Source organism: Dendrobium catenatum, unplaced genomic scaffold, assembly GCF_001605985.2.
Source record: "Dendrobium catenatum unplaced genomic scaffold, ASM160598v2 fragScaff_scaffold_156, whole genome shotgun sequence".
Taxonomy (NCBI): Eukaryota; Viridiplantae; Streptophyta; class Magnoliopsida; order Asparagales; family Orchidaceae; genus Dendrobium; species Dendrobium catenatum.
The window spans coordinates 2981371-2993774 of record NW_021318618.1 but is presented as its reverse complement, the minus strand read 5'-3'; the positions used below and the strand labels follow the sequence as shown (position 1 = coordinate 2993774).

At 38.1% G+C, this 12404-nt stretch overlaps 1 protein-coding gene across 1 annotated transcript in view; it reads right to left on the bottom strand.

Annotated features, from left to right (window-relative positions):
- The window catches only part of LOC110094022 (ATP-dependent 6-phosphofructokinase 5, chloroplastic), a 39777-nt gene extending 30431 nt beyond the window's left edge, over nt 1–9346 (bottom strand). Inside the window, exons 1-3 of the mRNA XM_028691942.1 lie at nt 8826–9346; nt 1848–2206; nt 1576–1657 (exon numbers count right to left, since the gene is read on the bottom strand). Of these exons, the coding sequence (XP_028547775.1) occupies nt 1576–1657; nt 1848–2149 (384 nt within the window). The 5' untranslated portion in view covers nt 2150–2206; nt 8826–9346. The remainder of the gene's footprint in view (nt 1–1575; nt 1658–1847; nt 2207–8825) is intronic.
- Between the last annotated feature and the right edge of the window lie 3058 nt (nt 9347–12404).

Below are 12404 nucleotides of genomic sequence, written 5' to 3'. Positions count from 1 at the left end.
GCGAGTCTCATAAATCAATTCTTACACAAATCCAAAGAATATCACATTCAAGCTACTTATAAGATATTTAGATACCTTAAAAATAGGCTTGATAAAGATATTCACTAGAAAAAGCAGAATACTTATTATATTGAAGGGTACACTGATGCAGTCTATACAAAATCACCAATAATAGAAGATTCATGACTAGATACTGTATAATTTTGGAAGGAAATCTCATAATAAAGAGGAGCAAGAAATAATTATTGTTTAAAGATCTAGTATTGAATCTAAATTTAGAGTCATTGCTCAAGCAATCTGTGAGTTTCTGTGGATTAAAATCATTTTAGAAGATTTAAAATTCAAATGAGAATGGCCAATGAAGGTATATTATGATAATAAAAAAGCAACCAGCATTGCTCATAATCTATACAATATGATCATGCCAAACATATAGAAACGGATAAATACTTCATAAAACATAAATAAGAAAGATGATTCATTTGAACTCCATATGTACCAATAAAAAATAAACTTGTAGACATTATCACTAAAAGACACTACAACCCCACATTCAAAAATATTATAAGCAAACCTCAAATGATATATTTATATTATTCAGGGAGAGTGTTCAATGATTGTGAAACTCACAATCAACCAACTTTGGGGACCTTTTTTTTCTTTTTTTCTAAATAACTTTGATTTATTTCTATTTTATGAATTTTGAACAAGTCTAAATATACTTTTAGTCTTTGAACATTATCAAACAATAAAATTCAAATTATATTTTCTACTTTTCCACTTTTCCTAAAAAACCCATCCTAAATTTGAAAAAAAAAAAAGAATTTTTAATTTCAATTCTTAACTTACAAGATAAACACATAACATTCACAAAGTAGCATGAGGAACAAAAATGACAAAAATATCATAAATGCTTAAAAAAAGTCAAAATGCAACATTGCAAAAAAAATCAATGGATTTTAAAAACCCTACCATTGCCACATTGCAAAAAAAAAAAAAAACTTAAAATTTCATGGTAAAAAACTGGAAGAATAAGGAACAAAGCATCAAAAGTTTGAAAGAAGAAAATATAATAACCAAGAAAAGCTCAATAAATACAAGCCAAGAAAAAAAAACCCTAAAATTCGGGAAAGAATGCTAGAGAACCTATAGAGTTACTGTATGACACACCTCTTTGCGATCACTTCTCAAGTACGACCCTCCAATCCTCAAATACAGAGAAAGTCATGGGAACCATCTCTGAGGAAGATGAAGCACAGAAGGCAAAGTCCTCTCAAGTTGGAAACCTCCTGTCGACTCAATATTGTCCCCAAGATAAGTTTATAGTATAAGGGCACTTTAAGTATCAGAGAATTTTTAGTAGAAGTGGCACAATAGGAACCTAAATGTAACATCATTCTTTCTCAGAAACTTTAAATTTAGTGCTTCTAAAAATCTGGACAAACACGAAGCAGAATCTATACATCACTACCCTGGATGCACTTAATAAAATTAAGAATTGTCCTGGAAAAAAAAACTATGACAAGAAAAACATTGGGAAAAAATCTGTTCCGGTTATTATTTAGAGTAATACACCTTAAGAAGTGCTCGATCATCATCATTGACATATCCATTCCATGTGTCCTCTGGAGCACCATTGCCATCAACTAGAGGAACTCTGACAAAATCAAAAGAATAAAAAGAAAAAAGAAAATAACAAACTGTAACTCATAGATCCTACCATAGTCTATATGGAAGAATATGACGTCAATATTAACAAATTAGAAAGCATGCTTAACAAATATGAAACTTAAAAGAAACTGATGCAATACAATACCTATTAAAAGAAATTATAAGGCAATAATTACCTGCTTTTAAGAGAGAAAGTTGTTGACCTTGGCTTCACTTCAAGACTATCCCTCAGATGGGGCAAATCAAACCGTCGATCAAAACTTTCCTGGAATTTGTTTTTCCACTTTGGATCTGCAAAATCTATATCTGGCTTAGCCATGAGAGCTCTGATGTGAAATTTCGTTGATTCAAATTCTCTGTTCCTCCCAGAAATTATCAAACTCAAATAGTTAAGGTTAAACAAAGATGAATCAGCCTTCCAATTTAAGCCATGTTGATTAACCAAACCAACAGCACTGATTGATGAAGTAGACACCATTTTTCAGAATTTTCAGAAGCAAAGAATGATAATCAAGCAGACCAAGAAGCAAGGGACCTAAGGAAAAAGGAAAATTTTAACAGTAGTAAGAGAAGTAGTAATAAAATGAAATTGAAAAATACAAAAGACATTAAAATAGAGTATATACAATATCATATAATAATTGTGGAACATAATTATAAACAATGCAAGAACTGCATTCAACCATAATAAAAAACAGAAAGCTGATTATTATAGTAATTCCCAACCCCCAAGAAACCTAAAGTCCTACTGATGTAGAACTAAATGCATGGGAAATTATGCAATGTTAAAATTACATGCCTTTTAAATTAGAACAATAATAATTACGTTAGCTTCTAATGATTTAAACTAGTATTAAAACAAAAGAGAGATCATTAAAGCTTAGGCCAAACTGTGAGGAGGAAGTCTTGAGGACTTGAATGCCGAGATATAGCGACACATTCCCGAGTTGCTTGAGAGCAAAGTGAGATTGAAGATGTTGGAGAAGCTTTTGCATCGTTGATTTGTCATTGCCTGTAAGCAAGATATCATCAACATAAATGAGAAAATAGATTTGTACATTATTTTGATTGAAAATGAGAAGCGAGGGATCGGAACGCTGAACCTGAAGCCGAACTGTTGAAGTAGGGATGTTAGCTTGTGGAACCATTGACGCGGTGCTTGTTTTAGTCCGTACAAGGATTTGTGAAGTTTGCAGACGTGATTTGGATATTGATTGTCGACGAAATCTGGAGGTTGTCGCATGAAGACATTATCGTTGAGATTGCCATGAAGGAAGGCATTAGCGATGTTGAGCAGTAGAATGGACCATTGACGATGTAAGGCTATAGTGAGAAGAATCCGGATCGTTGGCATTTTTGCGACGACTGAAAGTTTCTGTGTAGTTGACTCTGAGAGTTTGATTGAATCCCTGAGCGACCAGCCGAGCTTTGTATTTGTCAATTTGACCGTTAGATAGAAGTTTGGTTTTGAACGTCCATTTGCATCCGAGAATGGGAGCATTGGTTGGTGGAGGAAGGAGCGACCACATACCTTGTCGTTGAAGCGCAAGAAATTCATTTGACATGGCAGCACGCCAGTGAGAGATTTTTGAGGCTTGAGAGTATGTAGAGGGAGTATTGGAGGAAGAGATGGTAGTTGAGAGGTCGAAGATTTTTCTGGGTTTGTGGATACCTAATTTTGCACCAGTTTGCATGTGATGAATCGGTTGGGAGGAAGTGGACGAACTGGTTGTGGTGGTTGTGATCGATTTTGAGTTGGAAACAGAGACTTCCTGAGATGGAAGTAGAGGAATTGAAGCAGAAAACTGATGCGTGGTGTGGCGGGTTGGAGTTGATTTTGGTGTGCTATGATGGATGGAGGTGGGAATAAGAAGGAAGGGGGATAGGTTTGTATTGTTGGCTGTAGAGTATACAGTGGAAGAGGTAATAGAAGTTTGATATGGAAAGATTTGTTCATTGAAAAGAACATGTTTGGATATCTGAATTTTGTTTGTGGTAAGGTTGAAGCATCTATAACCCTTGTGATGGAATGAATAGCCAATAAAGATGCAGGGTTGGGAGCGAGGTGAAAGTTTGTCTTTGGCATAAGGTTTGAGCCACGAAAAGCATAGGCATCCGAATGGGCGAAGATGATTGTAGGAGGGAGGAGTGTCGTATAGAAGATGATATGGTGTTTGGTTATTGATGGCTTTAGACGAAAGAAGGTTGATGAGGTAGTTAGCTGTGGTGACGGCTTCAGCCCAGAAATTGGTGGGAAGATTTGATGCGTGCAGAAGGGTTCGAGCTATTTTGAGAAGATGTCTGTGCTTGCGTTCGGCAGTTCCGTTTTGTTCGGTGGTGTGAGGGCAACTGATTTGATGCGAAATGCCGTCAGACGACAAGAAGGATTGAAATTGGTTACTTATGAATTCGCCGCCACCGTCGGATCTAAAGAATTTCGGTGTTGAGTTAAATAGAGTTTTTACAAGCAAGCAGAAATGACTGAATTTGGTGAATGTTTCATGTTTTGAATGCATAGGATACAGCCAGGAAAATTTGGAGAAATCGTCGACGAAGATAACGTAGTAATTAAAACCGTTTAACAAAGGTTGAGGAGCTGGGCCCCAAACGTCAGAATGGACTAGGTAAAAAGCATTAGGATAAGTAGAAGAACTTTTATTAAATGGAATTTTATGGCTCTTTGCCATATTACAAGAAGTACAATGAAATTGTTTGGGTACAAAATCAAGATTTGGAAGGTTTGGACGCAGTTTGGTCAGAACTCCAAGATGTGGGTGACCGAGCCTAGAATGCCAGAGATGAGCAGACATCTGAGTGGCAAGAAGAGTCTTCGGGCGGTCCGGGGAAGTAAGGTGAAGGTGGTACAAGCCATTACGCATTTGATCATGAAGAAGAGGACGATTGTCCTGACCATCCTTAATAACAAACCCGTTAGCATTAAAGCATATCAAAACCTGATTATCAGATGTTAGTTTTGAAATCGAAATAAGATTATGCGTTAATGACGGAACATGTAGTAATTTGCAGAGATAGATCTTACGAGCCAAGTCGGGTAGTGGGAGTATCCCTTGATCGGAGTTTTGGATTGGGAGAGAAGATCCATTTGCAACCGAGATCGTGTCTGGTCCTTGATATGGTGAGCTGAGTTGGAGATTGGTGAGATCCAGAGTGAGATGTGTTGTGCGCCGGAGTCAAGAACCCAGTCTGTTGTGGGAGTCGGTGATTGTTGTGAAAGAAGAGCGCACAGAGAGGACGAAGTGGTTGGTGCATATTTGAAATTGCACCGGTGCCAGCAGTTTAGTACGACATGTCCGACCTTTCCACAAATCTGGCAAGTGGGGCGATCTGTCTGATTGGGATTAGAGGGCGGACGTGCAGAATAAGAGGAATTGCTCCGGTTAACAGGATTGCGATACTTGACCGTTCTGTTCAGGCCTTTCCAGCAACCGGGTGATGCCCGATTGACATAGAGGGCAGTGCTATCTACGGGAGCATAGGAGTCTTTTTGAGTTTCTTGATGAAGATTTATCTCTTCACTTATTAGGAGAGAATAGAGGGTATCAAGATCAATGGGATGGAGGGATGTCCGGATAGCGGTTTTGAACGAGTTGTAGGAGGAGGGTAGTCCGTTCAGGATGTAGAGGATTATGGCCTTTGTGTCGAGTTGCGACCCCAAGATAGCGATGTTGTCAACAAGAATTTTGATTTGCAAAAGGTATTGTTGCATGGATGAGTTTCTCATTTGAATATTGTGGAGTTCGTTCTTGAGTTGGATGACTCATGAACGATTTGTAGGTTGCATACGACGTTCAAGAGTTGTCCAAACATCGTGGGCCGTGGTGGAGGATAGAACATATGGTAAGATAGCAGGGGAGATGGTTGAGAAGAGGGATGAGATAAGATTCCTGTCAATCAAGCACCATTTGTTGTATTTGGTGCTGGAAGAATCTTGCGGGCAAGAAACTTCACCGGTGAGGAAACCGGAGAAACCATTTGCAATGAAATGTTGCAGGAGTTAAATCCGCCAGATTTGGTAGTTGTCCAATGAGAGGGGGTTGGGAACCAGATTTTTGAGATTTGAGATTAAGAACTTGAGGGGCGCCGGAGCGGTGAAGTCAAAGATGTTGCCGGAGATGGTAGGGGAGGAGGAAGGCTGAGAATGGAGAACCTTGATCAGCCATAAAGAATGCCTGTCTCTGATACCATGTGAGAACGATAGGACAAGAAGTGGAAAGAAGGAAAAATACAGAGAACAGAGAAAGTTGTATATTGAATGAATCGGTAATGGTACAGGAGCATAACTATATATAGACGAGTAGAAAGCTAAATTACAAAAGACCCTCATAGAGCTAACGTGACAGGCTTCTTGAGACAAACTACATGTAAGCATTAGAATCAAGAATAATCAATCATAATCAAGATTAACATAACATGAGGGATTTTCAAAGGAAATCCCTGAATTAACAATAAGATTAAGCACTACTTGGATCTTACTCACTTGCACTCTTAATATTGGCTAGATGGAGATAGGTTGCACAACCATTTATGACGCACAAAGTAACGGGAAGACTTAGAAAAGTAAGATATTTGGAGGTGAAATTCATCTTGATCAATATTTAAAAATGATCTGCCACTGGACGGAAGAGAGTTGTTTGTCGATAGCGGCGGCGAGGGTGAAGACAATCCTCTCAACGTATTCTTCTACGGTTTGATCAATCTCCAAGTTGAGATCAAAAAACGGTGATTTGAGGTATCAACTTGACCTTGATCGTTGTAAACAAACCCGTGGTCACGTTCTAGACCCGCCATACATGAGTGAACAGCTACTAAGAGGGATCAGGAACTCTTGGACAGCAAGGATTGGATTTATGGAGAGCAGGACAGCTGTTTCGCTTGTTGAAATTCTTTGGACAGCAGCCTAGCAATGTATAGAAAAGTCTGGACAGCAACTGTGGGATGCCGGAAGCTCTTGGACAGCAAAGGGGTGGTCTTCAGGTGGCTGGACAGCAGATCAGCAGAGTTACACCTGCTAGAAATTCAGGACAGCAGCCTTAAAGAGGTCCAGGAATTCGGGACAGCGACCTTGGAGGATCAAAACCTTGAGGTGGAAGCTATGTGGGGAGAGAGCCCTAGGGAATTAGCTTTGGAGTCATAGGGCAGCAAGTAGGAACATTGAGAGAGAGAGAGGGGAGGGGCCGGCAGTTTGCTTGGGAAGGGGCTTGATTTGGGGATTTTAATGGGATGTTAATGAGATAGGAGAGAGAGGGAAGGGTGGCAGCCTTTGATGGGCTTGATTGGGGGATTTAATTGAAGTAATAATCAATTTCTAAGTTTGGAATATTAAATTAGGAAAGGAGATTTAATTTCAATCCTGATTTAATATTCAATTGGCATGATTTGAGGGACCTTCCAAAAATAACTTCCCTTATTTTATGGCAAGCGACTTGGAGGTGGAAACGGTTGGAGGATGGGAAGATGGGTGCTTGGCCAGCGGCTGTGGAGGAGGAGGTTTGGTCGGCGGTCAATGGAGGAGGAGAATTTAGAGGAAAGAAAATAAACCATGAGCTCGAACGCTTCAATGGTGGGTGATCCGTCGTCCTCACCTAGGATTCTCACCAAAGCTCTCTCTCAAACGCCCAAGAGACAATTGCTTAAATTTTCATTATAAACTTCATTAAGCATCATAAGCATAGAAGGAGGCTATAAATAGTCCCCAAATACAATAACAAAACAAAAGAAAATAGTGCCCCTAGGGTCACAAACACCTATTCCCTCAAGTGAGGGTAAAATCGAAAAATAAATAACAATAAATTAAACACAATAAATAACTCAAAAATAAAGCAGTGTAATCGTGGTTGTCAATCATCGGCCCCGTCTCTAGTAAACTCTCCACAGTCGGATGTCCTCATCACCTACCCCTGCTAAAAATGCCCACCAATAAATTATAAAAAATAACATCCAAATAAACCAGCGAAAAAATCAGCCAAGTGTAATTTAAAAAAAAAATTGTAAGCACGGGTGGACTAACATGCACAGTCATTTGTTGCAAGAAAGCATTGAATTCTTGATTTACTATCTACAAGCACTACTCATCATCTTATGTGTATTTTGAGCTTCTCACAAACAAATCATCTTTCCTCTACTAGCTACTTAATGATAAAATCAAATTTTCTTTGTGGGGGGAGGGTGCTTGAGCAAATTTAACCGTGATTGTTAGAAGCAAACATTTAATGCACTCAATTTCTCAACTCCGTGATGGGAATCAAGGCCCACAACAATTTGGCCACAAAGCCTTGCACACAATAAGACCTTTTCCAACACTAATATCTTCAACGACGTTATAGATGAACTCTCATAAAGATCCCATAGCTTACAATTGGTTAAAGCTAAGGTAATTACAATTTACATTCTTTCACGAGCATATGCCCATGCTCCAAGTAACAAGAAACACATATATCCAAGAAGCAAAAAAGCTAGGATTATCTAATTGGCTGCAAGGTCCTTGCTTATAAATAGGAGTTCATTGGACGTGTGTAGACATGAAATTTATGATGCAATCTTTTACATTTGGCTAAAACTTTATCTCAGTAATCTCTCTCATACTATTTCAAGGATCCTCTTCATAATCTATATTTCTCTAAGGGGTCAACTAGTCTTATATAGGCTTATTCAATAAAGTAAAATCTCTAAGACTCAATCTTTCTCTCCCTTCCCCCTCTGCTATTCAAGACCCATTCATACCTATAGTAGGACCTTGGTATCTTCCATAAACAACATTAGAACCGACAGGGCAAGGGCGAGCTTTGTATATGTTGCACCAAGGCAATTCAACTTGAGGTGCTCATTTAAGGATTTGTTATGTGGAATCGGATCTGAATCGTCAATTTAATCCGTCTGGAGAGTTTCAACTCTCCAGTTACCAGAACCAAAACTGATGTAGTGGATCGTCGGAAGATCAAACCTGCAAGAAGGATTTCAAGGAGTTTCCCAATCCAGGGAAGAAGAAGAGAGCTTTCTCAAAGCTTCAAAAGAGTTTATATCATTCAATGCTTTCCCTCTTACAAAATCTCCTATTTATAAAGCAAAAGAGAATTCTTTTAAAATAGAATAATTAAGTTTAAGCACAAAAATAAATAAAAGAATAGAAGTATTGCCTTCCTAGCAGAAAGCCGAAGGGAAATCCAATAATATCGCAGCAACGGCTGTGCAAGAAGCTGTTTGACCTGGGAGTATCTAGCTGAGGATATGTGGAACTAGTTTCAGCCGATGGTGGTGATATTCGTACGGGATTGAACCGCTGGTCGAGAAGGAGCCAGTTGACGACCAAAGCGGCTGATCTAGAGAATATAACGAAGCTATTTGTGAATCGATAAAGCCAGATCAAGGCTCATGGCGCCCGGCTACCCTAGATCAACGGGGGATTTAGAAGGGGTTGATCTCGCGGAATGGCACCAGCTGAAAGGATCAAATGTAGTAAGAAACCGAGCTGAAGCTCAAAAGTGTGGCGAATATTCCAGATGTAAGAAGATGGATCGCGCTGGAGTCAGCTGGCGGCGTTGAGGTGCCGGTGACCGATCACAGGGTAGAGGTGAACGCCGGCCGCCGGGTGCGGTCAGATCAAGGTGAGTGAGGTTAAGCGAGTGAGTAATACAAATGAAAGGTAGTCAGTCTATTAAAGGTTGAATGTAAGCAAAATCTTTAATCCTTAAATGCATTGGTTTTTATTTTTCTTTTTCGTCCACGATTAACTATTCGGAAATTTTGATTTTACCAAATTGAGAGTTTAAGTAAGCTAAGCCGCCCAAGAAAGCCAAATTATTAGGTCCGGTCACGGATCTAAAAATAGGTCCGGACATCTAATAAAAATTAGCCATATGGACTGTATTTTGACTGTGCTTTTGGACTGCACTTTAACTGTGCTTTTTGACTGTGCTTTAACAGCTCTTTGACTTTGCTTTATCTGCGATTTTTTACTACGCTTTACCTGAGCTTTAAGTGCGCTTGACTGCGCTTTACCTACGCTTTTTACGCGCTTGACTATTTTTTATTGATGTCCGGAAGTATCTCTACATCCGATGACCGGACCTAATAATTTGCCCTCACGAGAGAGCTCTTACATTAAAAGAGCTCGAGTTTAGCCTGATTCAGCTTGAAAGGTCGTTAAGCTAATTGATTAATTTAAAATATATTTAAATTAATTTTATATAATATATTTTAATATTTCTAAATTAATTATATATTAAAAATTAAAAAGTTTTAATTTAATACTAAGAAATCAAATACAACAATTGAATAAAATTCAAGCTTTCTAAACGAGCTCAAGCCTATAAATTTTTAACCCTAAATCATAATTATAACATCAAAATTTTTTACAACATACAACCATTATCATCTCATTCAAATACATAATTTGATAATTTACTTTCAAGTTTAATAGGATTCATTAGTGTTGCAAATAATTTACTATGATTTAAATAATTAGATGTTAAATTTTTTAATGAATAATAAACTCAATGACACACTTCAATTTTTTTTATTTTTTTAAATTTTAGCATTACCTTTGATGAAAAATTCAAATAAAGATATTCTAATTTAAATACGATCAAAATAGTTTTTATTTTCATTACATTTGCTATGAAATTTGTTACATTCATCTTAAATTAAAATTGATACATCATTAAAAATTGTCTTGATCGGGCACAAATCTCGATACATATACAAACTAGAAACTTTCAAAATTAAAATAGAAATCATCTAAGCTCTGATTTCAACGGACTTATAACCAAATTAAACATTTCAAATAGACAAATATAACGCGTCAAAATCAGTTCAATCTGAACCCAAATCAAAGGTCCAAAGCATACTTAAAAACTTTCAAATATTAATTGGATAGCTAAATGATCATCGAATATGACATTCTTATAGTCAAATCGAGCGGCTCGACAAGACAAATCCAATGAGCTCAAGATTATCAAATTATAACATCATTAAAGCACTTAAATACTTTATCAACGGTCTATGATCGAAGGAATTGATATCAGTCATCCATCCTAACACTCCTAACTTATCGTTGATCTTCTTCATATTTATAAGCCATGACACTCCAAAAAAATTATAAATCGGCCCCCATTCTTCACATAGGAGGGGAAAGAAAAGACAGAGAAAAGGAAGGAGAGAAGAACTCTGAGGTTGAAGCTCCACCTCGACACCATTGCAGATGAATTTGCACCACTAGGTTGTCGATGTTGAATCTCTAGCCGACCACACCTTCGAACCACCATAGGAAAACCACTAACGAGCCTTCTTAAGACCATCGTCACCCCGCCGATTACGATCTTTCTTTGAACGTTGGTTGGAGATTGAATTGACCTGTACAGGATGGTGGGCCGACGGGCTTTCCTTTAAACATTGATTATGGATATATGGATGGGAGTCATAAGGAGTTCTTATAGATATGCCGACGGGCGGCCGACGGGCAATAGAGTGACGACTCTTTTTATTGAAACCAACGTATGGATATCTACAACAACAAAATGGATTCTACAACAGCAACATAGCCAGTTGATTGTACTTATTCAGTATTATTGTATTGAATGCATGTTTACTGTATTGACATACGAATTTACTGCTTTATGGATTTACTGCTTTATTGATTTGATCGGATTTATGGATTTACTGTATCGTACGATTTCATCGATTTCATTGATTGATCGCTGAGCATTAAAACTATTGAGCATTGATATGGACATTGATGGATATAGATATTGTATAGATGCATTGGTATGGACATTGATATTATAGATTTATTGATAGTATTGCATAGACTCATTGATACTATTGCTTCTGCACCATATTAGCCTGCTGCATTTGATTCATTGCTAGTATAGATTGAGCTTTATTGTACTGCTTTTCTAATCGATTTCATTGATTTGATTTGATCGATTGATTCGATACGATTGATTTGACTGATCGACGGATTCTTCTGATATTTGACTTACTGATTGATTGAGTTTGATTTATCGGTTCTTCTATCGCTGCATCGACTATTGATTTCATCGACTATTGATTTCATCGACTATTGATTTCCGTACTACATTGACTACTGATTTGATTTCCGCTGCATAGACTCATTGACCATTGACTGTTATGGATTTGATTGACTGACATGCATATTGATAGCAGTACCGTACTTTGATTTCAGTTGTAGGCTTTGGTGACCTGCTGGGCTATTTAAGCTTATTATATGTGGTTGACAAATTTCAGGTCCGAGCAAGGCAACTGGAATGGAGTTCGATCAGAATGTCAGACGAATACTTTCACTATGGATGCCTGGGGCGTCACATCCTTTGTCCACCAACTACGGTCCTCCCGACCTTCATCACCCGCCAATTATGGTCATTTTGATCTCATTCGCCTGCCAACTACAGTCTTTTAGACCTCCGTCGTCCACCGACTATGGTACCTCCATCCCCCGTCACCCAACTTCGGTCCTTCAAACCTCCATCACCCACCGACTTCTTTCAGACCTCCATCATCCACCGATTATGGTTCTTCTGACCACTATCGCCTGACTACTGCCTTTTTGACATTTATCACCCGACTACGGTCTTTCTGATCACAATTATCCAACTATAGTCCTTCCAACCTACATCACTCACCAACTATGATCATGCTGACCAAATGAACATATAAATACTGATTCTTCCAACTCTTACCATATAATGCACTCTATA